Here is a 26,973-nt window from a genome sequence, read left to right on the forward strand (position 1 = left end):
GGCCTAAGCAAGTCTAACTCAGGCCTTATCATTTTCCACAGGGCTATAGGAGGGAGAAGACCTCTTAAACCTGTTGGGCTGTCTTGCTGTGGGACAGCATTGAGGTAAGTGCTGACTTTTTTATTCTGGGGGAAAAATAAAGACTCAGAGGAAAGTGGGCACTTTGATTATACCTTTATTACATATATGGCTCAGAAATGGAGCTTTTTATATGGGACATCAGGCTCTCTATGTATGGAGGGTGTTTTTCATGGCTGGGAGTTAAGCTTATGTTGCTATCGGTTTAATTTTTATAAAAATGAAGCCGGTCGGGTTGTGTATATTAACGCCCACGATGGGCGGGGCTATTATTTTTGCACGCTTGCTATTAGGCTCAGTTTTCAACTGGTCTGGTGCCCAGAAATGTTCCGGTTTAGCTGTGGGGCGACTTTGCTCTCAATCAAGCAAGGACAGTTGGAGATTGAGTATCGCACTAGAACCGCATGGTTTTTCAGCAGAACAGGCAAGCGGCTGTTAGCACTCTAGAGACCTTATCTTCTGCACCGCTGGGACATTGCAGTGAGACCAGTCGGCAGGTAGGCACTTCAGCAGAGCTGCTGAGGTGTCTGACTGTTGTGCACAATAAAGACGTTTGTTTTTCTAGAAATACATTTTTTCTTTAAAACAGGACAATAGTTTACATTTAAAATTTAAAGGCACAGTATCTTGTTAGACATTCAAAATTCTGTTTTAATTTTGCTTTTCATTTTGCAACACATTTTTTCTCTGCAGTAAAAACGTTTAGTTTTAAAGGGCCAGTAACAATTATTGTAGTAATTTTTTTTTTTTTTTTTATTACATTATTTTCTGTTCTTTAATATGGATATAGATTCTGTGCAGAATGTTACTTGTGCCATGTGTTTGGATGCCAATGTGGAACCACCAATTCCTTTTTGTCCCTCATGTATTGATAGGGCTTTAAGCTATAGAGAGAACATTTTTCATGAACAAAATTTTTCAAAAGCGGATGCTTCTCAGGAGTCTAATGATGAGATTCAGAGTATGCTGCAGCTTTCTCCCCAAACATCTCAATCTTTAAGCCGGCACAAGCAGTGCCCTGTTCTTCTACGCTAGCACCTGCTGGAGTTACCTTAAGACATAGCTGCACTTATGTCTTCCACAATTTCTGATGCGTTGTCTGCTTTTCCTATGCTACAAGGCAAACATAAGAGGAAAGACAACCATGTGGTCAGTGAGGTTTCTGATACCATAGTGGCAATCTCGGATGTACCCTCCCAGGGAACTGAGATGGAGGGTATAGAGGTTCTATCAGAAGGCGAAATTTCAGACTCAGAGAGTTCATTACCTTTGACTGATTCAGAAGTGGTCTCTTTCAGGTTTAAACTAGAACACCTCTGCCTGTTACTCAGGGAGGTTTTGGTTACTTTAGACAATTGTGATTCCACAGTAGTGGTCGCTCTTGCGAAGTCGAGTAAATTGGACAGATATTTTGAAGTTCCTTCTTGCTCAGTTGTTTTCCCGGTGCCTAAGCGAGCTTCGGAGATTGTTTCTAAGGAATGGGAGAAACCAGGTATTCCCTTCTCGCCTTCTCCTATTTTCAAAAAGATGTTTCCTATAGCTGACGCTGTCAGGGAAGCTTGACAAACGGTTCCTAAGGTGGAAGGGGGCACCTTAGCCAAGTGAACTACTATTCCCATTGAGGATAGTTGTGCTTTTAAAGACCCCATGGACAAGAAGTAAGAGGGTCTACTTAAAAAGATTTATGTTCACCAAGGTCTGCTATTGCAGCCGGCTGCGTGCATTGCTACTGTCACTAGTGCGGCAGCTTATTGGTTTGATGCTCTGTCTGAGTCTCTCAAGACTGAGACTTCCTTAGAGGAGAGATCCAAGATGGGATTAAAGCTCTAAAGTTAGCTAATGCTTTTATTAGACGCTTCTCTACAAATTACTAAATTGGCAGCCAAGAGTTCAGGGTTCTCCATCCTAGCCCGCAGAGCCTTATGGTTAAAACCTTGGTCTGCGGACGTGTTATCGAAGTCTAAGCTTCCAGTGATTCCTTACAAGGGGAAGACCTTGTTTGGACATGGCCTGACAGAAATTATTTCTGATATCACAGGAGGTAAGGGTCCTCTCCTTCCTCAGGATAAGACAAACAAACAGGAAATTCTTTCTCTTCCTCCTCTAAACCAGAACAATCTAAGCCTACTTGGAGACCCAACCAGTCTTGGAACAAGGTTAAACAATCCAAAAAGCCTGCTGTTGAATCCAAAACTGCATGAAGGGCATGCCCCCGATCCGGGACCGGATCTGGTAGGGGGCAGACGTTCCTTCTTCGTTCAGGCTTGGATTCGAGACGTTCAGGATCCCTGGGCTATAGAAATAGTGTCTCAGGGATACAAACTGGAGTTCAAAAATTTTCCTCCCCAAGGAAGATTTCTTCTTTCAAGATTATCTGCAAACCAGATAAAAAGAGGTGTTCTTACATTGTGTAAGAGACCTCTCCTCCCTGGGAGTAATTATTCCCGTTCCTGTACAGGAACACGGGCAGGGTTATTATTCAAATCTGTTTGTAGTTCCCAAAAAGGAGGGGACCTTCAGACCTATCTTAGACCTCAAGAGTCTAAACAAGTTTCTCAGAGTTCCATCAGTCAAGATGGAAACTATTCGTACTATTTTCCATTGATCCAGGAGGGTCAATTTATGATGACAGTGGATTTAAAGGATGCATATCTTCATGTTCCTATCCACAGAGATCATCACAGATTCCTGAGGTTTGCCTTTCTGGACAAACATTTTCAGTTTGTGGCTCTTTCTTTCGGTCTGGCCACGGCACCCAGAATTTTTACAAAGGTTCTGGGGTCTCTGTTGGCGGTTCTAAGACCGCGGTGCCTTGCGGTTGCACCTTATCTGGAAGATATTCTAATCCAGGCGCCATCTTGTCAACAAGCAAGATCTCATACCGACGTGCTATCCTTCGGAGTTCCTTAGTCCCGAAGACAAAGGGTAACTTTTTTGGGAACGCTAATCGATTCTATATCTATGAAGATTTTTCTGACAGAGGTCAGGAAATCAAAGATTCTAGATACCTGTAGAGCCCTGCAGTCCACTCCTCGGCCGTCATTGGCTCAGTGCATGGAAGTAATCGGACTGATGGTGGCGGCAATGGACATCATCCCGTTTGCTCGGTTCCATCTCAGGCCTCTGCAGTTAAACATGCTCAGGCAGTGGAATGGAGATTATGCAGGTTTGTCTCCTCGAATAACAGGAGACGAGGGACTCTCTTCAATGGTGGTTGTCTCTGGATAATCTATCCCAGGGAACCTGCTTTCGCAGGCCATCCTGGGTGATTGTGACAACAGACGCCAGCCTTCTAGGGTGGGGAGCTGTCTGGGGTTCCCTAAAGGCTCAGGGAGTATGGACTCAAGCAGAGTCTGTTCTTCCTATAAACATCCCAGAACTAAGAGCGATCTTCAATGCTCTTCTAGCCTGGCCCCAGTTGGCTTCGGCCCAGTTTATCAGGTTCCAGTCGGACAATATAATGTCAGTGGCATACATCAATCATCAGGGAGGAACGAGGAGTTCTTTAGCGATGACCGAGGTAGCCAAGATAATCCGGTGGGCCCATTCTTGCCATCTGTCAGCGATCCATATTGCAGAGGTGGACAACTGGGATTTTCTGAGCAGACAGACTTTTCATCTGGGAGAGTGGGAACTCCATTCGGAAGTGTTCTCAAATAGGGTCGGCCGGAGCTGGATCTCATGGCATTTCGTCAGGATGCCAATCTCCCAAGATATGGGTCGAGGTCCAGGGTTCCCCAGGCGGAACTGTTAGATGCTCTGGCGGTTCCTTGGTCCTTCAGCCTTGCATACCTATTTCCACCATTTTCGCTTCTTCCTTGGGTCATTGCTCGAATCAAGCAGGAGAGAGGGCATTTTTGGTTCAGCACCTGGGTACCTCTTGCTGATTGGTGGCTAATTGTAGCCATCCAATTGGCAAGCTCTACCCAGGGGCTGAACCAAAAATGGGCCGGTTCCTAAGCTTTCTTTCCAGCTTTTTTAAATAAAGATAAGAGAAAATTTTGATAAAAGGAGTAAATTAAAAAGTTGCTTTAAAATGAAAGTTTATTTTTTATTAAACTATCCCTTTAAATAAAAAAAACAAGGTTTCTTTCATGTAATTGGCAAGAGTCCATGGGCTAGTGACGTATGGGATATACAATCCTACCAGGAGGGGCAAAGTTTCCCAAACCTCAAAATGCCTATAAATACACCCCTCACCACACCCACAATTCAGTTTTTACAAAGTTTGCCTCCCTATGGAGGTGGTGAAGTAAGTTTGTGCTTGTTTTTTTCTTCTATGATAAGTGCTTCTCAGCATTTTGAAGCCCAATTCCTCTGAGTACAGTGTTTGTCAGAGGGATGTGATGGGAGTATCACCTATTGATTTTATGGTTTTCCTTGCGGGAAATCTTTTCAAAGGTTCTTTGTTTTCGGTCGTAGGGATTAATCTCCTTTCCTTTTCAGATCAATGATATACTCTTATATTACATTACCTTTGCTGATACTTTTTCAGTAGTGTTTTAAGAAGTTATTTTTCTTACCTGGGGTATAGTCCTTCCCCCCAAAAAAAAATGTAAACTTAATTTTGTGTCATGCGTCATACTTGGAGCTTAAAAAAAAGTCATTTATTTTTAACCTCCCTTCATATGTGCCTCTTCTATGTGCTCAGAGGGCTATGCTGTTTGCATTTTTCCCCATTCTTGAAACTGCTATATAAGGAAATTAAAAATTTTGCTTTAATGTTGTTTTTTCTTTTACATTTTGCAAGATGTCTCAATCTGATCCTGCTGCCTGATCACAGTTCTACCAAAGCTAAGTGTATCTGTTGTAAATTAGCTGAGATTATATCTCCAGCTATATTATGTAACAGTTGTCATGATAAGCTTTTGCACACAGAAAACGTTTCCATCAGTACTAGTACAGTATCTGTTGTTCCTTTAACATCTAATGTACATGATATCCCTGTTGATATGAAAAATTATATTGCTGATGCGATTCAGAAGGCTTTGTCTGCTATTCCACCTTCTAATAAACGTAAAAGATCTTTTAAAACTTCTCATAAAATTGATGACATTTCTAGTGACCGACAACATACTGAATCCTCCTCTGATGAGGATCTCTCTGATTCAGAAGATCCTACCTCAGACATTGACACTGACAAATCTGCTTATCTTTTCAAGATTGAGTATATTCGTTCCTTGTTAAAGACGTGTTGGTTACTTTTCTTACACAAAGAACACTTCACCTCAGACCTGTGAAGGGCTAAGGAGGGGGGGTCTCAGCTTACAGCTTTTCTGAAAAGCAGATTTCACACACAGAAAAAGGCAATTCACATTAACCTTTTCCAGGCTGAGAACACAATACCACCTCTGCCGGGTAGCCAATCCAGGTATCAACTACTCCACATGATTGTATCATGACAAGAGCTTTATGGCTTAAATCTTGAAATGCTGACATGGTATCTAACTCTAGATTACTATCTTTCTTTCCAAGGTAACAATTTATTTGGTTCTCAGTTGGATTATTTCAACTATCACTGGGTGGAAGGGAGTTTTTTTGCCTCAGGATAAAAGATCTAAGGGCAAATCTAAAACTTTGAATCGTTTTAGTTCTTTCTGACAGAATAAGGAACAGAAAACCTTCTCCTAAAGACTCTGGTTCCAATTGGATAGCTTCTTCAAGTTGGAATAAATCCAAGCCTTTAAAGAAACCAAAGCCAGCACCCAAGTCTGCATGAAGGTGCGGCCCTCTATCCAGTTTAGCTGGTGGGAGGCAGATTGAAATTATTCCAAGACATTTGGGTAGATTCTGTTCAAAATCAGTGGATTCAGAGTATTGTCTCTCAAGGGTATCGAATAGGATTCAAAGTAAGACCTCTTGTGAGGAGATTTTTCTCTCTCTCATGTTCCAGTAAATCCGGTGAAGGCTCAGGCTTTTCTGAAGTGTGTTTCAGATCTAGAGCTTTCAGGGGTAATTATACCAGTTCTGTTTCAGGAACAGGGTCTGGGGTTTTATTCAAATCTACAGTATTAATTGTCCCAAAGAAAGAAAATTCATTCAGGCCAGTTCTGGATCTGAAGTTTTTTAATCATTTTTAAGAGTCCCAACTTTCAAGATGTTGACTATTCTGCCTTTTGTTCAGCAAGGTCATTAAATGTCCACGACTGACTTACAGGATGCATATCTTCACATTCAGATTCATCCAGACCACTATTGGTTTCTGAGATTCTCTTTTCTAGACAAACATTACCAATTTGTTGCTCTTCCATTTGGCCTAGCGACAGCTCCAATGATCTTTTCGAAGGATCTCGGTGCCCTTCTATCTGTAATCAGAGAACAGGGTATTGCAGTGTTTCTTTATTTGGATGATATTTTGGTACTAGCTCAGGCTTTAAATTTAGCTGAATCTCACACGAATCAACTAGTGTTGTTTCTTCAAAGTCATGGTTGAAGGATCAATTTACCAAAGAGTTTCTTGATTCTTCCGTCAAGGGTCACCAGATAGATTCAGTATCCATGACTCTGTCTTTAACAGACAAGAGACGAATAAAATTGATTTCAGCTTGTCGAAACCTTCAGTCTCAATCATTCCCTTCAGTGGCTATGTGCATGGAAGTTTTAGGTCTCATGACTGCAGCATCAGACGCAATCCCCTTTGCTTGTTTTCATATGAGACCTCTACATCTTTGTATGCTGAATCAATGGTGCAGGGATTATTCTCGGATATCACAATTGATATACTTAAATCCCAACACTCAACTCTCTCTGACTTGGTGGTTAGACCATCATCATAAAATTCAGGGGGCCTCTTTTGTTCGTCCAACCTGGACTGTGATCACAACAGATGCAAGTCTTTCAGGTTGGGGAGCTGTCTGGGGATCTCTGACAGCACAAGGGGTTTGGAAACCTCAAGAGGCGAGGTTACCGATCAGTATTTTAGAACTCCGTGCTATTTTCAGGGCTCTTCAGGTTTGGCCTCTGTTAAAGAGAGAACCATTCATTTGTTTTCAGACGGACAATACCACAACTGTGGCATATGTCAATCATCAGGGTGGGACTCGCAATCCCCTAGCTATGAAAGAAGTATCTTGGATACTTTCTTGGGCAGAATCCAGCTCTTGTCTAATTTCTGCAGTGCATATCCCAGGTGTAGACAATTGGAAAGCGGATTGTCTCACTCGTCAGACTTTACATCTGGGGGAGTGGTCTCTCCATCCAGATGTATTTTGTCAGATTGTACAGATGTGGGGTCTTCCAGAAATAAATCTGATGGCTTCACATCTAAACAAGAAACTTCCCAGGTACCTATACAGGTCCAGGGATCCTCAGGCGGAGATGGATGCTTTGGCAGTTCTCTGGCTTTACCAACCTGCTTATATCTTTCCGTCTCTAGTTCTTCTTCCAAGAGTGATCTCCAAGATCATCATGGAACAATCGTTTGTGTTTCTGGTAGCACCAGTGTGGCCTCACAGGTTTTGGTATGCGGATCTTATCCGGATGTCCAGTTGCCAGCCTTGGCCACTTCCTTTAAGACCAGACCTGTCTCAAGGGTAATTTTTTTCCATCAGGATCTCAAATCGTTAAATTTGAAGGTATGGAAATTGAAAGCTTAGTGCTTAGACATAGAGGATTCTCTGACTTAGTGATTAATACTATGCTACAGGCTCGTAAGTCTGTTTCATGGAAGATTTATTATTAAGTTTGAAAGACCTATATTTCATGGTGGTGTTCTCATAAATTCTCCTGGCATTCTTTTAGAATTCCTAGAATTTTACAGTTTCTTCAGGATGGTTTGGATAAAGGTTTGTCAGCGAGTACTTTGAAGGGACAAATCTCTGCTCTTTCTGTTTTATTTCATAGAAAGATTGCTAAGCTTCCTGATATTCACTGTTTTGTTCAGGCTTTGGTTCGTATCAAGCTTGTTATTGAATCAATCTCTCTTCCTTGGAGTCTTTATTTAGTTTTGAAGACTTTGCACACTCCTCTTTTTGAGCCTATGTATTCTTTGAATATTAAACTACTTTCTTGGAAAGTGTTTTCTTTTGGCTATCTCTTCAGCTATAGAAGAGTTTCCGAATTGTCTGCTCTCTTGTGAGTCTCCTTTTCTGATTTTTCATCAGGATAAGGCTGTTTAGCGGACTTTGTTTAAATCTCTTCCTAAGGTTGGGAATTCTAACAACATTAATAGGGAAATTGTTGTTCCTCCTTTATGTCCTAATACTAAGAATTTTCTTGAGAGGTCCTTACATTCTTTAGATGTTGTAAGAGTGTTGAAGCTACTAAAGATTTCAGGAAGACTTCTAGTCTATTTGTTGTCTTCTTTGGGTCTAGGAAAGGCTTTTGATTTATAAGGCTTATTTGGAGGTGGGCCAGTCCCCGCCTCAGAGGATCACAGCTCATTCTACTAGATCAGTCTCCACTTCTTGGGCTTTTAAGAATGAAGCTTCCGTTGATCCGATTTGCAAAGCAGCAATTTGGTTTTCTTTGCATACATTTACTAAATTTTACCATTTTGATGTATTTGCTTCTTCTGAAGCAGTTTTTGGTACAAAGATTCTTCAGGCAGCTGTTTTAGTTTGATTCTTCTGCTTATGTTAAGTTTTTTTCTTTAAGTTTATGAGAAAAACTTACTTTTTTGTGGATTTAATTTTTTCAGCAGAAAATGGCTGTTTTTCTTTTATCCCTCCCTTTCTAGTGACTCTTCTGTGGACTTCTACATCTTGGGTATTTCTATCCCATACGTAACTAGCTCATGGACTCTTGCCAATTACATGAAAGAAAACATCTTATGTAAGAACTTACCTGATAAATTAATTTCTTCTGTTAAGTGTGATCAGTCCACGGGTCATCATTACTTCTGGGATATTACTCCTCCCCAACAGGAAGTGCAAGAGGATTCACCCAGCAGAGCTGCATATAGCTCCTCCCCTCTACGTCACTCCCAGTCATTCTCTTGCACCCAACGACTAGATAGGATGTGTGAGAGGACTATGGTGATTATACTTAGTTTTATATCTTCAATCAAAAGTTTGTTATTTTAAAATAGCACCGGAGTGTGTTATTACCTCTCTGGCAGAGTTTGAAGAAGAATCTACCAGAGTTTTGCTATGATTTTAGCCGGAGTAGTTAAGATCATATTGCTGTTCTCGGCCATCTGAGGAGTGAGGTAAACTTCAGATCAGGGGACAGCGGGCAGATGAATCTGCATAGAGGTATGTAGCAGTTTTTATTTTCTGACAATGGAATTGATGAGAAAATCCTGCCATACCGATATAATGTCATGTATGTATACTTTACACTTCAGTATTCTGGGGAATGGTACTTCACTAGAATTACACTGTAAGAAATACATAAAGCTGTTTAATAACTAGAGATTATGTTTAACGTTTTTGCTGGAATGTAAAATCGTTTTCATTTGCTGAGGTACTGTGTGAATAAATGTTTGGGCACTATTTTTCCACTTGGCAGTTGCTTAATCTGTTTTTCTGACAGTTTCTGTTCTCCCTCACTGCTGTGTGTGAGGGGGAGGGGCCGTTTTTTGGCGCTTTTTCTATGCATCAAATATTTCAGTCAGCAACTCATTGTATTCCCTGCATGATCCGGTTCATCTCTACAGAGCTCAGGGGTCTTCAAAACTTATTTTGAGGGAGGTAATTTCTCTCAGCAGAGCTGTGAGAATTATAGTTTGACTGAGATAAAAAACGTTTATTCTGTAATTTGTTTCCTGCTTTCAGAATTTGTTATCTTTGCTAATGGGATTAAACCTTTGCTAAAGTTGTGTTGTTTACAAGGATTGAGGCTATAACTGTTTCAATTTATTAATTTTCAACTGTCATAGATCTTCTGTGCTTCTTAAAGGCACAGTACGTTTTAATATTATTCTAATTGAATTGTATTTCCAAGTTGCAAGTTTATTTGCTAGTGTGTTAAACATGTCTGATTCAGAGGATGATACCTGTGTCATTTGTTGCAATGCCAAAGTGGAGCCCAATAGAAATTTATGTACTAACTGTATTGATGCTACTTTAAATAAAAGTCAATCTGTACAAATTGAACAAATTTCACCAAACAACGAGGGGAGAGTTATGCCGACTAACTCGCCTCACGTGTCAGTACCTACATCTCCCGCTCAGAGGGAGGTGCGTGATATTGTAGCGCCGAGTACATCTGGGCGGCCATTACAAATCACATTACAGGATATGGCTACTGTTATGACTGAGGTTTTGGCTAAATTACCAGAACTAAGAGGTAAGCGTGATCACTCTGGGGTGAGAACAGAGTGCGCTGATAATATTAGGGCCATGTCAGACACTGCGTCACAGGTGGCAGAACATGAGGACGGAGAACTTCATTCTGTGGGTGACGGTTCTGATCCAAACAGACTGGATTCAGATATTTCAAATTTTAAATTTAAACTGGAAAACCTCCGTGTATTACTAGGGGAGGTGTTAGCGGCTCTGAATGATTGTAACACAGTTGCAATACCAGAGAAAATGTGTAGGTTGGATAAATATTTTGCGGTACCGACGAGTACTGAGGTTTTTCCTATACCTAAGAGACTTACTGAAATTGTTACTAAGGAGTGGGATAGACCCGGTGTGCCGTTCTCACCCCCTCCGATATTTAGAAAAATGTTTCCAATAGACGCCACCACAAGGGACTTATGGCAAACGGTCCCTAAGGTGGAGGGAGCAGTTTCTACCTTAGCTAAGCGTACCACTATCCCGGTGGAGGATAGCTGTGCTTTTTCAGATCCAATGGATAAAAAGTTAGAGGGTTACCTTAAGAAAATGTTTGTTCAACAAGGTTTTATATTGCAACCCCTTGCATGCATTGCGCCGATCACGGCTGCAGCGGCATTCTGGATTGAGTCTCTGGAAGAGAACATTGGTTCAGCTACTCTGGACGACATTACGGACAGGCTTAGAGTCCTTAAACTAGCCAATTCATTCATTTCGGAGGCCGTAGTACATCTTACTAAACTTACGGCGAAGAATTCAGGATTCGCCATTCAGGCACGCAGGGCGCTGTGGCTAAAATCCTGGTCAGCTGATGTTACTTCTAAGTCTAAATTGCTTAATATACCTTTCAAAGGGCAGACCTTATTCGGGCCCGGGTTGAAAGAGATTATCGCTGACATTACAGGAGGTAAAGGCCATGCCCTGCCTCAGGACAAAGCCAAGACTAGACAGTCTAATTTTCGTTCCTTTCGTAATTTCAAAGCAGGAGCAGCATCAACTTCCTCTGCACCAAAACAGGAAGGAGCTGTTGCTCGCTACAGACAAGGCTGGAAACCTAACCAGTCCTGGAACAAGGGCAAGCAGACTAGGAAACCTGCTGCTGCCCCTAAAACAGCATGAATTGAGGGCCCCCGATCCGGGATCGGATCTAGTGGGGGGCAGACTTTCTCTCTTCGCCCAGGCTTGGGCAAGAGATGTTCAGGATCCCTGGGCGCTAGAGATAATATCTCAGGGATACCTTCTGGACTTCAAATACTCTCCTCCAAGAGAGAGATTTCATCTGTCAAGATTGTCAACAATCCAGACAAAGAAAGAGGCGTTTCTACGCTGCGTACAAGAGCTCTTGTTAATGGGAGTTTACTCAAATCTATTTGTGGTTCCCAAAAAAGAGGGAACTTTCAGACCAATCCTGGACTTAAAGATCCTAAACAAATTCCTAAGAGTTCCATCGTTCAAGATGGAGACTATTCGGACAATTTTACCTATGATCCAAGAGGGTCAATACATGACCACTGTAGATTTAAAAGATGCTTACCTTCACATACCGATTCACAAAGATCATTATCGGTACCTAAGGTTTGCCTTCCTAGACAGGCATTACCAGTTTGTGGCTCTTCCATTCGGTTTGGCTACAGCTCCAAGAATCTTCACAAAGGTTCTGGGTGCTCTTCTGGCGGTACTAAGACCGCGGGGAATCTCGGTAGCTCCATACCTAGACGACATTCTGATACAAGCTTCAAGCTTTCAAACTGCCAAGTCTCATACAGAGTTAGTGCTGGCATTTCTAAGGTCACATGGATGGAAGGTGAACGAAAAGAAAAGTTCACTTGTTCCACTCACAAGAGTCCCCTTCCTGGGGACTCTTATAGATTCTGTAGAAATGAAGATTTACCTGACAGAGGACAGGCTAACAAGACTTCAAAGTGCTTGCCGCACCCTTCATTCCATTCAACACCCGTCAGTGGCTCAATGCATGGAGGTAATCGGCTTAATGGTAGCGGCAATGGACATAGTACCCTTTGCACGCTTACACCTCAGACCACTGCAACTGTGCATGCTAAGTCAGTGGAATGGGGATTACTCAGACTTATCCCCTTCTCTGAATCTGGATCAAGAGACCAGAAATTCTCTTCTATGGTGGCTTTCTCGGCCACATCTGTCCAGGGGGATGCCATTCAGCAGACCAGACTGGACAATTGTAACAACAGACGCCAGCCTTCTAGGTTGGGGTGCCGTCTGGAATTCTCTGAAGGCTCAGGGACAATGGAGTCAGGAGGAGAGTCTCCTGCCAATAAACATTCTGGAATTGAGAGCAGTTCTCAATGCCCTCCTGGCTTGGCCCCAGTTGACAACTCGGGGGTTCATCAGGTTTCAGTCGGACAACATCACGACTGTAGCTTACATCAACCATCAGGGAGGGACAAGAAGCTCCCTAGCTATGATGGAAGTATCAAAGATAATTTGCTGGGCAGAGTCTCACTCTTGCCACCTGTCAGCAATCCACATCCCGGGAGTGGAGAACTGGGAGGCGGATTTCTTAAGTTGTCAGACTTTTCATCCGGGGGAGTGGGAACTTCATCCGGAGGTCTTTGCCCAAATACTTCGACGTTGGGGCAAACCAGAGATAGATCTCATGGCGTCTCGACAGAACGCCAAGCTTCCTCGTTACGGGTCCAGATCCAGGGATCCTGGAGCAGTCCTGATAGATGCTCTGACAGCACCTTGGGACTTCAGGATGGCTTACGTGTTTCCACCCTTCCCGTTGCTTCCTCGATTGATTGCCAGAATCAAACAAGAGAGAGCATCAGTGATTCTAATAGCACCTGCGTGGCCACGCAGGACTTGGTATGCAGACCTGGTGGACATGTTATCCTGTCCACCTTGGTCTCTACCTCTGAAACAAGACCTTCTGATACAGGGTCCCTTCAAACATCAAAATCTAACTTCTCTGAAGCTGACTGCTTGGAAATTGAACGCTTGATTTTATCAAGACGTGGATTTTCTGAGTCAGTTATTGATACCTTAATACAGGCTAGGAAACCTGTTACCAGAAAGATTTACCATAAGATATGGCGTAAATACCTATATTGGTGTGAATCCAAAGGTTACTCTTGGAGTAAGGTTAGGATTCCTAGGATATTGTCTTTTCTACAAGAAGGTTTAGAAAAGGGTTTATCTGCTAGTTCATTAAAGGGACAGATCTCAGCTCTGTCCATTCTGTTACACAAACGTCTGTCAGAAGTTCCTGACGTCCAGGCTTTTTGTCAGGCTTTGGCCAGAATTAAGCCTGTGTTTAAAACTGTTGCTCCACCATGGAGTTTAAACCTTGTTCTTAATGTTTTACAGGGCGTTCCGTTTGAACCCCTTCATTCCATTGATATAAAGTTGTTATCTTGGAAAGTTCTATTTTTAATGGCTATTTCCTCGGCTCGAAGAGTCTCTGAATTATCAGCCTTACATTGTGATTCTCCTTATTTGATTTTTCATTCGGATAAGGTAGTCCTGCGTACTAAACCTGGGTTCTTACCTAAGGTAGTTACTAACAGGAATATCAATCAAGAGATTGTTGTTCCTTCTTTATGCCCAAATCCTTCTTCAAAGAAGGAACGTCTACTGCACAACCTGGATGTAGTCCGTGCTCTAAAATTTTACTTACAGGCAACTAAGGAATTTCGACAAACGTCTTCTCTGTTTGTCATTTACTCTGGGCAGAGGAGAGGTCAAAAAGCTTCCGCTACCTCTCTTTCTTTTTGGCTTCGTAGCATAATTCGTTTAGCTTATGAGACTGCTGGACAGCAGCCTCCTGAAAGAATTACAGCTCATTCTACTAGAGCTGTGGCTTCCACTTGGGCCTTCAAGAATGAGGCCTCTGTTGAACAGATTTGCAAGGCTGCAACTTGGTCTTCGCTTCATACTTTTTCCAAATTTTACAAATTTGACACTTTTGCTTCATCGGAGGCTATTTTTGGGAGAAAGGTTCTTCAGGCAGTGGTTCCTTCTGTATAAAGAGCCTGCCTATCCCTCCCGTCATCCGTGTACTTTTGCTTTGGTATTGGTATCCCAGAAGTAATGATGACCCGTGGACTGATCACACTTAACAGAAGAAAACATAATTTATGCTTACCTGATAAATTCCTTTCTTCTGTAGTGTGATCAGTCCACGGCCCGCCCTGTTTTTAAGGCAGGTAAATATTTTTTAATTTATACTCCAGTCACCACTTCACCCTTGGCTTTTCCTTTCTTGTTGGTCCTTGGTCGAATGACTGGGAGTGACGTAGAGGGGAGGGGCTATATGCAGCTCTGCTGGGTGAATCCTCTTGCACTTCCTGTTGGGGAGGAGTAATATCCCAGAAGTAATGATGACCCGTGGACTGATCACACTACAGAAGAAAGGAATTTATCAGGTAAGCATAAATTATGTTTTTTCATATTGGCATGAGACCACCCTTTTTATGGTGGTTATGATTTTTTGTATGAAAGCACAATTATATTTCCAGTTCCTCTTTTTGTGTGCTTTTCTACTCCTTATTTCTCTTGTTAAGTGTATCCAGTCCACGGATCATCCATTACTTATGGAATATATTCTCCTTCCCAACAGGAAGCTGCAAGAGTCCACCCACAGCAAAGCTGCTATATAGCTCCTCCCCTAACTGCCATATTCAGTCATTCTCTTGCAAGCCTCAACATAGATAGGAGGTTGTGAGAGTCTGTGGTGCTTTCTACTTTTCAAATTTAACAAATTTGATACCTTGCTTCTTCGGAGGCTATTTTTGGGAGAAAGGGTTTTTTACAGGCAGTGGTAACTTCTGTTTAAGTACCTGCCTTGTCCCTCCCATCATCCGTGTACTTTAGCTTTGGTATTGGTATTCCATAAGTAATGGATGATCCGTGGACTGGATACACTTAACAAGAGAAAACATAATTTATGCTTACCTGATAAATTTATTTCTCTTGTAGTGTATCCAGTCCACGGCCCGCCCTGTCACTTTAAGGCAGGTAATTTTTTCATTTGAACTACAGTCACCACTGCACCCTATGGTTTTTCCTTTCTCTGCATGTTTTCGGTCGAATGACTGAATATGGCAGTTAGGGGAGGAGCTATATAGCAGCTTTGCTGTGGGTGGACTCTTGCAGCTTCCTGTTGGGAAGGAGAATATATTCCATAAGTAATGGATGATCCGTGGACTGGATACACTACAAGAGAAATAAATTTATCAGGTAAGCATAAATTATGTTTTTATCACCCCACTACTTGGCTATTTGTTAAACTGAATTGTGGGTGTGGTGAGGGGTGTTTTTATAGGCATTTTGAGGTTTGGGAAACCTTGCTACTCCTGGTAGGATTGTATATCCCATACGTCACTAGCTCATGGACTCTTGCCAATATGAAAGAAATGAATTTATCAGGTAAGTTCTTACATAGAATTATGTTTTTTGATATATGAACATCCTGAGTGTTCTGATTCTTCCTCAGAGGTGTTTGTGTCTGCTATTTGTGTTATAGAACTCTGGTCTTAAAGGGATAGTCTACTCCAAAATGTCTATTGTTTATAAAGATAGATAATCCTTTTATTGCCCATTCCCCAGTTTTGCATAACCAACACAGTTATATTAGTATAATTTGATTACCTTGTATCTAAGCCTCTGCAGACTGTCCCCTTATTTCAGCTCTTTTTGACTTGCATGTTAGCCAATCAGTGCCCTCTTATAAGTAACTCCACGGGCGTGAGCACAATGTTATCTATACAGCACACATGAACTAATGCCCTTTAGCTGTGAAAAACTGTCAGATGCATTGCGATAAGGGGCGGCCTTCAAGGGCTTAGAAATTGGCAAATAAGCCTACCTAGGTTTAGCTTTTAAGTAAGAATACCAAGAGAACAAAGCAAATTTGATGATAAAAGTGAATTGGAAAGTTGTTTTTAATTGCATGCCCTATCTGAATCGTCAATGTTTAATTTTGATTAGACTGTCCCTTTAAACTTGCTATATGTTAGTAGTTCTAGGCTTCATTACACTTCATATTTAGTCAATCCTATTGATTATATTTATATTTGTTAGTATTGCCTTTGTTTAAATGTTCAGTGAATTAATGATACTTGTCACCTTATTTCTTTAATGGGTGCCATTATATAAGAGATTTGTGAATGTTGGTGGAGACTATGAGCAAAATGTCACCTATTAATTTCCCCCTGGAGTTCAAATAAATGGTGTTTCAGATTGAATCATTGTAAGAGGTTGTTCAGAGCTCTACCCATTTCCCTCCACTGTTGCTCAATCATTAGGTTTTAGAACCAAGCTAATATTTGTTTTTATTGTATGGACAACCTAACTGTTTTGTTTGGTTTGTTTGGTTTAATCAGACTCTTAGGCAACTCTCAAGATGGGGGTTATATAACCTAGAAATGTAATAATTCCTCCCCAATTCAGAGGATATTACTTGGTATCTATGGTCTGCACCTTTTGATTATAATTAGTTTCAAAGCCAAGCACTTCACTCTGTCCTTGCAGACCCCTCTATAGATTAAATGCTTCCTTTCCCCTGATTCACCAGTGTTGAGATGCTCACCTCTATGCTGATCAAGTAAATAGTTTGTTCAAATTGACATTCCTACACTTTAAGTGATGGTAAATCCTAGCGTTTATAAAACGCTAGGATTTACCATTGGAGGAAATAAAGGCGGACTTTCAGTCATGAAGTAAAAAATACTTCATGCTAAAAGTACCTTTTATTTGTTTGAAGTGTTCTCCGCACTCAGCTGCACAGGCAGCCCACCACGACAGAACACTATTTTTGCTCTTAGCCAATAGCTGTGCGGGCTGGCCGGCACACGGCTATTTGATCTACTCCTCAAAATAACTGTGGGCTCAAGAGAGATTTTCTTCAGTTTGGGTGCACCCTTTCCAAAAGGTTCACCACTACTAGACAAGAACTTGGTATGGTGTTAATTTTTTGTTCTTTGTTGTGGCCACAGTATGTCTGCTAGAGCTATAGATTTCCAAGATGGTAAAAAAAGATCTCTAGTGCCTTCTGCAGAGGATTATATAGTGGTAATCGGGTAAAAAGGCAGTATGCTGTTGCATTTGCACAGACCTTCTAGTTGTAGTTATGGTTCCTTAAATTGTTCTCTTAAATAATTTATTTTTCTGCTATTCCTCAATTTGTTGGTTAGCAAGACACGTGCTCCAAGGAAATTATTTTTCTGCAACTAGGGTGCCCTCTTTGTTTAGGTGTGTGGCTTACTTAAGTTATCCTTTAAGAGTTCAGAGCATTAATTCTGGCTCTAAGAAACAGGCAGTTCACTGCACTCCTAACCACATTACATTGCACTGCAACCACTATACTACCACAGTCGCCTCTCTCAAGGGATAGAGTAGGATCTGGTGACACAAACATTGTAAATATAAAAGAGACTGCACATTTTTTTTAATGGAAGTAAATTGGAAAGTTGTTTAAAATTACATGCTGTATCTGAATCATGAAAATTTAATATAACCTGAGTGTCCCTTTAAGTACCTTGGGGTGGATCAGTTTTACAAGAGAGAGATTATACACATTTGAAATGTTTTTGTACCGTTTTCTCTTGTAAAGGTGTATCCAGTCCACGGGTTCATCCATTACTTGTGGGATATTCTCCTTCCCAACAGGAAGCTGCAAGAGGACACCAACAGCAGAGCTGTCTATATAGCTCCTCCCCTAACTGCCACCCCCAGTCATTCTCTTGCAGCTCTCGACAAGAAAGGAAGTATCAAGAGAGATGTGGTGACTTAGTGTAGTTTTTACCTTCAATCAAAAGTTTATTTTTAAACGGTACCGGCGTTGTACTGTTTTTACTCTCAGGCAGAAATTGGAAGAAGACTTCTGCCTGGAGGTTTGATGATCTTAGCGGTTTGTAACTAAGGTCCATTGCTGTTCTCACACATAACTGAAGAGCATGGAAAGAAAACTTCAGTTGGGGGGACGGTCTGCAGATTGCCTGCTTTGAGGTATGTTCAGTATATTTTTTTCTAGAGAGATAAGGTCTAGAAAATGCTGACAGTGCCTGGCATATTTAAGGTAAGCCTGATACAGTGATTTAACAACAACTGGGATCATGCTTGCAAAAAGGGATAATATTAAAACCTATATTACATAGTGTAAAAATGTTTGCATGATTTATAAATAAAAATGTTTTTTCTCTGAGGGTGATAAATCTTTATTTGGGGCCTAGTTTCCACATGGCTTGTTAGATTACTCCTAGGAGTACTTTTTTAAAGCCCTCTGACTTTGAGTGCATGGTGGGAGGGGCCTATTTTCGTTTTCAGTCTGAGACATCCAGCTTCCCTGAAGGAGTCCTCTGGCTTATTGGACCTCTATAGAGGGTTTTGTTCCTGCAAAAATCATTTTTAAGGGCAGGTAGGAGCCACAGCAGAGCTGTGGCAGTGTTTTTGACTGTTTGTTAACAGGTTTAATGTTTTTCTAATTAGTTTTTGGGCCTGAGGGGTTAATCATCCATTTGCAAGTGGGTGCAATGCTGCTTTAGTCCCTTATACACACTGTAAACATTTCGTAGAGTTTACTATTTTTTTTCACTGTTTTGCAGTTTATGTGGTAGTTTTTTTTCTCTTAAAGGCACAGTACCGTTTTTTATTATTGCTTTTTTCACATTTATTAAAGTGTTTTCCAAGCTTGCTGGTCTCATTACTAGTCTGTTAAACATGTCTGACATAGAGGAAACTCCTTGTTAATTATGTTTAGAAGTCATTGTGGAACCCCCTCTTAGAATGTGTACCAAATGCACTGACCTTTCTATAAGTTATAAAGACCATATTATGGCTTTTAAAGATTTATCACCTGAGGTTTCTGAGACTGACAAAAGGGAGGTTATGCCATCTAGCTCTCCCCACGTGTCAGAACCTATAACTCCCGCTAAAGGGACGCCAAGTACATCTAGCGCGTCCAATGCGTTTACTTTACAAGACATGGCGGCAGTTATGATTCATACTCTCACAGAGGTATTGTCCAAACTGCCAGGGTTACAAGGAAAGCGAGACAGCTCTGGGGCTAGAACAAATACACAGCTCTCTGACGCTTTAGTAGCTATGTCTGATATACCCTCGCAATGTGCAGAAGTTGAAGCAGGAGAGCTTCTATCTGTGGGTGACTTCTCTGATTCAGGGAAGGCGTTACTTCAGTCTGACTCTGAAATGACAGCATTTAAATTTAAGCTTGAACACCTCCGCGTGTTGCTCAGGGAGGTTTTAGCGACTCTGGATGACTGTGACGCCTTCTCAAGATCCCCTTCAAAGGGCAGACCCTATTTGGGCCTGGACTGAAGGAGATCATTTCTGATATTACTGGAGGAAAAGGCCACGCCCTTCCCCAGGATAGGTCCAACAAGTTAAGGACCAAACAGACTAATTTTCGTTCCTTTCGAAACTTCAAGAGTGGCGCAGCTTCATCTTCTTCTACAAAACAAGAGGGACATTTTGCCCAGTCCAAGCCAGTCTGGAGACTAACCAGGCTTGGAACAAGGGGAAACAGGCCAAAAAGCCTGCTGCTGCCTCTAAGACAGCATGAAGGAGTAGCCCCCGATCCGGGACCGGATCTAGTGGGGGGCAGACTTTCTCTCTTCGCCCAGGCTTGGGCAAGAGACGTCCAGGATCCCTGGGCTCTGAAGATTGTTTCCCAGGGATATCTTCTGGATTTCAAAGCTTCATCTCCAAAGGGGAGATTTCATCTCTCACAATTATCTGCAAACCAGATAAAGAGAGAGGCATTCTTACAATTGCGTTCAAGACCTACTAGTTATGGGAGTGATCCACCCAGTTCCAAAGGAGGAACAGGGGCAGGGCTTCTGTTCAAATCTGTTTATAGTTCCCAAGAAAGAGGGAACTTTCAGACCAATCTTGGATCTCAAGATCCTAAACAAATTTCTCAGGGTCCCATCCTTCAAGATGGAGACTATTCGAACCATCCTACCTATGATCCAGGAGGGTCAATATATGACTACCGTGGATTTAAAGGATGCTTATCTACATATTCCGATACACAGGGATCATCATCAGTTTCTCAGGTTCGCCTTCCTAGACAGGCATTACCAGTTTGTGTCTCTTACCTTCGGGTTAGCCACGGCACCAAGAATCTTTACGAAGGTTCTAGGGTCCCTTCTGGCGGTTCTAAGACCGCGGGGTATAGCAGCAGCCCCTTACCTAGACGACATCCTGATACAGGCGTCAACTTTTCAAATCGCCAGGTCCCATACGGACATTGTTCTGGCATTCCTAAGGTCTCACGGGTGGAAGGTGAAAGAAGGAAAGAGTTCTCTCTTACCTCTCGCAAGAATTTCCTTCCTAGGAACTCTGATAGATTCAGTAGAAATGAAGATTTATCTGACAGAGGTCAGGTTGTCAAAACTTCTAACTCCCTGCCGTGCTCTTTATTCCATTTCTCGTCCGTCAGTGGCTCAGTGTATGGAGGTAATCGGATTAATGGTAGCGGCAATGGACATAGCCTACATCTCAGACCACTGCAACTTTGCATGCTCAATCAGTGGAATGGGGATTACACAGATTTGTCCCCTCTACTAAATCTGGATCAAGAGACCAGGGATTCTCTTCTCTGGTGGCTATCTCGGGTCCATCTGTCCAAGGGAATGAGTTTCCGCAGGCCAGAATGGACTATAGTAACGACAGATGCCAGCCTTCTGGGCTGGGGTGCAGTCTGGAACTCCCTGAAGGCTCAGGGTTCGTGGACTCAGGAGGAGGCCCTCCTTCCGATAAACATTCTGGAACTAAGAGCGATATTCAATTTTCTTCAGGCTTGGCCTCAGCTAGCTGCGGTCAGGTTCATCAGATTTCAGTCGGACAACATCACGACTGTAGCCTATATCAACCATCAGGGGGGAACAAGGAGCCCCTTGGCAATGTTGGAGGTTTCAAAGATAATTCTATGGGCAGAGGTTCACTCTTGCCATCTCTCAGCTATCCATATCCCAGGAGTAGTGAACTGGGAGGCGGATTTTCTAAGTCGGCAGACTTTTCAGCCGAGGGAGTGGGAGCTCCATCCGGAGGTATTTGCCCAGTTGATCCAACTTTGGGGCAAACCAGAACTGGATATTATGGTGTCTCTTCAGAACGCCAAGCTTCCTTGTTACGGGTCCAGGTCCAGGGATCCCAAGGCAGCGCTGATAGATGCTCTAGCAGCGCCCTGGTCCTTCAGCCTGGCTTATGTTTTTCCACAGTTTCCTCTGCTCCCTCGTCTGATTGCCAAGATCAAACAGGAGAGAGCTTCGGTGATCTTGATAGCCCCTGCGTGGCCACGCAGGACTTGGTATGCAGATCTGGTGGACATGTCATCCTTTCCACCATGGACTCTGCCGCTAAGGCAGGACCTTCTACTTCAAGGTCCCTTCAAACATCCAAATCTAATTTCTCTACGTCTGACTGCTTGGAGATTGAACGCTTGATTCTATCAAAGCGTGGTTTTTCCGAATCGTTCATTGATACCTTAATTCAGGCTGGAAAGTCTGTCACCAGGAAAATCTATCATAAGATATGGTGTAAATATCCTCATTGGTGTGAATCCAAGGGTTACTCATGGAGTAAGTTCAGGATTCCTAGGATATTATCTTTTCTCCAAGAAGGATTGGAGAATGGTTTGTCAGCTAGTTCCTTAAATGGACAGATTTCTGCTCTGTCTATTCTTTTGCACAAACGTCTGGCTGAGGTTCCAGACGTTCAGGCGTTTTGTCAGGCTTTAGTTAGGATCAAGCCTGTGTTTAAACCTGTTGCTCTGCCATGGAGTTTAAATTTAGTTCTTAAAGTTCTTCAAGGGGTTCCGTTTGAACCTTTGCATTCCATAGATATTAGCTTTTATCTTGGAAAGTTCTGTTTTTAGTAGCTATCTCCTCGTCTCGAAGAGTTTCGGAGTTATCTGCTTTACAGTGTGATTCCCCTTATCTGATTTTCCATGCAGATAAGTTAGTGTTACGTACCAAACCTGGGTTTCTTCCTAAGGTGGTATCTAATAAGAATATCAATCAGGAGATTGTTGTTCCTTCACTATGTCCTAATCCTTCTTCAAAGAAGGAACGTCTATTACACAATCTTGATGTGGTTCGTGCTTTAAAGTTTTATTTACAAGCTACGAAGGATTTTCGTCAAACATCTGCTTTGTTTGTTGTCTACTCTGGACAGAGGAGAGGCCAAAAGGCTTCAGCAACTTCTCTTTCTTTTTGGCTAAGAAGTATAATACGCTTAGCTTATGAGACTGCTGGCCAGCAGCCTCCTGAAAGAATTACAGCTCATTCTACTAGAGCAGTAGCTTCCACATGGGCTTTTAAACATGAGGCCTCTGTTGAACAGATTTGTAAGGCGGCGACTTGGTCTTAGCTTTATACCTTTTCTAAATTCTATGAATTTGATACTTTTGCTTCTTCGGAGGCTATTTTTGGGAGAAAGGTCTTACAGGCAGTGGTGCCTTCCGTTTAAGTTCCTGCCTTGTCCCTCCCTTCATCCGTGTCCTAAAGCTTTGGTATTGGTATCCCACAAGTAATGGATGAACCCGTGGACTGGATACACCTTTACAAGAGAAAACAAAATTTATGCTTACCTGATAAATTTATTCCTCTTGTGGTGTATCCAGTCCACGGCCCGCCCTGTCATTTTAAGGCAGGTGTTTTTTATTTTTAAACTTCAGTCACCACTGCACCCTATAGTTTCTCCTTTTTTTCTTGCTTGTCTTCGGTCGAATGACTGGGGGTGGCAGTTAGGGGAGGAGCTATATAGACAGCTCTGCTGTGGGTGTCCTCTTGCAGCTTCCTGTTGGGAAGGAGAATATCCCACAAGTAATGGATGAACCCGTGTACTGGATACACCACAAGAGAAATAAATTTATCAGGTAAGCATAATTTTTTTTATTTTTTTTTTATTTGTTCATCCTTCTGATAAAACTTTTTTTCTTCACACACACATTTTTAATTCATTCCTATGCTTCTAAGTAGCTTTGTTGTCAAACCGTTGTCCTTTATGACTCCAAATAGGCTTTTGCTTAGCTATATCTGACCTGGTGCAAGCAAGAATGGATTATATATAATTGGAGGGTTCACACACCCCACACTAATCAGTAAACATGTCATATGTGCTCCATTATTTTCATTGTTCTACTTAGTGTGTGAAGAATTTTTTCTGCTTGTTATGTTGTTAAAGACTTCTGTTGATGGTTTCACTATTTGCCCTGAAATACTTTTAGATTTTTTTTATCTTTTCTCTTCCTTTCTATATAAACAAACACTCAGAGCTTACTTAATCTACTATAATTACATCCCGTTTTTTTTTTTTTATATATATAAAAGGAACCATATGGCCGTTTGCCTTCTCAGCATCAACCCCACCCAAGTCTGGATGACCTGCATCGCCGTCGGAAGGAGATCATGGCTCAGCTAGAAGAAAGGAAAGTCATTTCCCCCCCACCTTTTGCACCTTCCCCCACGCTGCCTCATACCTTCCATTCTGAAGAGGTAAGAGACAGCAGAAGAGCAGCTTGGGAGTCCAAATTGAAGGTGCAGGAAATAAAACTAGTCTATACTTTTATTCACAGTTATATGTAACATTGATGTTTTTTTATTTTTTGTGCTTGACATTTAATGAGTAAGGTTCAGAAGTCTATAAGCTAAATAGTATTTTCAGCCCACATTTGCCACTTATTCCGTAGTTCAGCACTCTTAAATTGAGTAATTTTGAACACAATTGTAAAAAGTAATACTGTAAAGCTTTGTAACTTGGCATAAGCATTTCTAGAAAAGGAATAAGTATATATTATATATTGTGTCTTTCTAGCAGCTGGGAATCGTGTACAACTGTATCATTACATGTCAGGGAAATTAGAAGGTGAAAGACCAAATTTTCGCCAATCACTCACACTGTTAGAATGGACTTTCAAAAAGTTAAATGTCAGATGACTGTGTGTAATATTCTAAAAACAACCAATGACACAAGGGTGTCTCATAGCGTATAAAACAGTTTTAATGATAATGTGACACATTCAATGCTCCAAGAAAGGTACTCGCAATCTGACAACACCTTTTGCAAGGTGTATGTCTCCCAACAGTATGTGGCTTTTGAGTTGCTCAGCAAACTCTCTCAGGGTTAATCCTCTGTTCAACCAAGAATAGTTAAACGTAGAATCATGTTATTAAAAAAATGTACAAGTGACTGCAACATTAAGATATAAAACTGTTACAAAGAATTCTACAGTGCAATTTTTCAGCCTCCGCTTGTCCTGGCGGTTTCTCCGGGGAAAAAACAAGTTTCATACTTTTTTAAAAAAATTTGCAGTCTTGGGTACCCGATGCAACATATCTTTAAAGGGACAGTATACTATAAAATTGTTTTTCCCTTAATGTGTTTCCAATTACTTTTTTTACCAGCTACTGAGTATAAAATGTATGAGATTTGCTTTTTTAAGGCTTATTTGTGTATATGTATCAGCTGATTTTGTGTTTTGAAGCCATATCCTAATAAAATGGGTTGAGCTTGTAGGTGTAATCAGATCTCATTACTTTATCACATTGTGTTCATATACCTGCTACTTTATCTTATATCTGTCCATAAACCAATCACCAATACTTGGAGAGAACAATGGAAAATTAACATGTTATTACCTTATCTCTTCTATAACCCACTGGGAGTGTAATTTCTTCTGGCTGTGTTAATACAGCTTGGCCTCGTGGCCAAAAACTTTTAGGATGGGCGGGATTACCACAGGCTAAATCTATTTCAAATGCCATTATAAGAGTAATGGAAATACTTGTAAACAATTTAATACACTCCAGCAGGTAAAGTGGATCATTGGGAACAAATTAAAGGGGAGAACATTTCTGAGTAAACTGTCCCTTTAAATTAGACATGCAGTACACCTCAGAATAGGCTGTGCCGCCCACTTAATTGTTAGGTGCGGGCAGAGTTAGTTGTCTCCTTTTGACAGATGTAAGTTTTCGATAAGGCATAAGCTAATTCACGCAGCAATTTTTTTAATTTCTTTTTTTGAAGGTGCTAATTACTTGTACATGACAGTCTTCTTATAATGATTGTATTTACTATTCCATGCAATTTAATTATGTTCATAGAAATATATTTTTTATCATTTGCAATTTAAACAAACATTTTATCATTTTAATTTTGCTTTTATAAACTCTTAATTTTTCTGTCCTGTACATTTTAGTACCTTGATGAGGATCTGAAAATATCTGGGAAATACAAAGGGAATGATTACAGCCAGTATTCACCCTGGTCGTGTGACACTATTGGTTCCTACATTGGAACCAAAGATGCCAAACCCAAAGATGTTTCAGCTGGAGGCAGTGTGGAAGTAGCGGTAAGTAGAGGATTCTAACACGGGTTTTTGTTTGAGTTGTGCAAGATAATGCTTGCTAACAGAATATGGTACATTTTGCAAAGAGCACTGGATCCATTATCCAGTCAACTGGATTGTTTACTTCTATTGTTTTGTGGATGAAAAGTTTAAAAAAGCCGTATCTGTTTTCAAACAATTTTATTCTATAACTCATTCATTGTAAACTTTTTTTTACATGGTTTGCAATATCGCCTAATTGATATTTAATATGTTGTGGGATAATAACTCAATAGCATGACAATGTGTCTAGTGCATAACATTTTATTATTGCATTGTATCAAAACAAGCAGTCTCATGATCAACATGCAAAAGTGTGGTATGTTGCTTGCCTTCCCTCTGTGGGTATCCTTTAATGAGTTGGAAAGACTAAAAGTATACTTATAAAGGTGTTTTTGTCCACACAGAATGTCGAAAGCAAAGCTATGCGGGACCAACGAATAGAACTCCAGCGCAGAGCAACAGAGGCAGGAGATGATGACCTTATCCCTTTTGGTGATAGACCTACAGTGTCTCGCTTTGGTGCCATTTCCCGCACAAAAGTTTTGTATCCAACATCAGATCCAATGCAACAGGCACTGGCAGCCCAGGGTGGTGCTGCCAAATCGAACATGTCTGGTAGGTTCTTGCATCTTTTCGTTATATGCAGTGTGTGCCTAAAATGAATTCTTAAACTTTTGTGTAGATTAATTACCATATGAATCTTTTAAATAAATGTGAGATACTTTTGAATTTCTCGGTGGTTCCCGCGGGACTAAGGTAGTCCAGTAATGCCCAATTAAGTTCCCCCATCGTCATGTGTTTATTTTGACAGCCTGTGATTCTATACATGTTTTTATTCTTCTTAAAGGGGCAGTATACAGTGTAATACACTACTATAAAGAATATGTGCAGATACTGATATAAAAATCCAATATAAAACCTTTTAAAAACTTACTTAGAAGCTCCCAATTTAACACTGTTAATGAGATAAGCCAGGGACACCCACTGAAAGGGGCAGATAGCAGAACTCCCCTCTCTGCATATGAAAAGACCCATTATACAAATAGAAATAGTCTGAAGTCAGTATACATCAGTATACCTCTAAAACTTTGGGGCTTAGTTATGAGTCTGAAAATCAGCACAATGTTGCTTAAAAATAAATAAAATATAAATAGATCATCTACTAAACATTTATACAAAGAAAAATCTAGTTATATAATGTCCATTTAACTATGACAATTTTTGCTAGGCTGCTTTCCTATTTTGCACTGGAGTCCTAGAATGAACATACAAGCTTCC

At 41.2% G+C, this 26,973-nt stretch overlaps 1 protein-coding gene across 12 annotated transcripts in view; it reads left to right on the plus strand.

The window, feature by feature from the left end:
* RC3H1 (ring finger and CCCH-type domains 1) overlaps positions 1-26,973 on the plus strand; it is a 473,299-nt gene that overhangs the window by 381,174 nt on the left and 65,152 nt on the right. For 9 of the 12 annotated variants that reach the window (XM_053693264.1, XM_053693271.1, XM_053693269.1 and 6 more), the window contains 3 exons: positions 23,636-23,842; positions 25,504-25,656; positions 26,100-26,310. In XM_053693264.1, coding sequence (XP_053549239.1) covers positions 23,636-23,842; positions 25,504-25,656; positions 26,100-26,310 — 571 coding nt within the window. The remainder of the gene's footprint in view (positions 1-23,635; positions 23,843-25,503; positions 25,657-26,099; positions 26,311-26,973) is intronic. The other 3 variants (XM_053693272.1, XM_053693273.1, XM_053693275.1) reach the window with 1 other exon arrangement.

The sequence above is a fragment of the Bombina bombina genome, chromosome 10, assembly GCF_027579735.1.
Source record: "Bombina bombina isolate aBomBom1 chromosome 10, aBomBom1.pri, whole genome shotgun sequence".
Classification (NCBI taxonomy): Eukaryota; Metazoa; Chordata; class Amphibia; order Anura; family Bombinatoridae; genus Bombina; species Bombina bombina.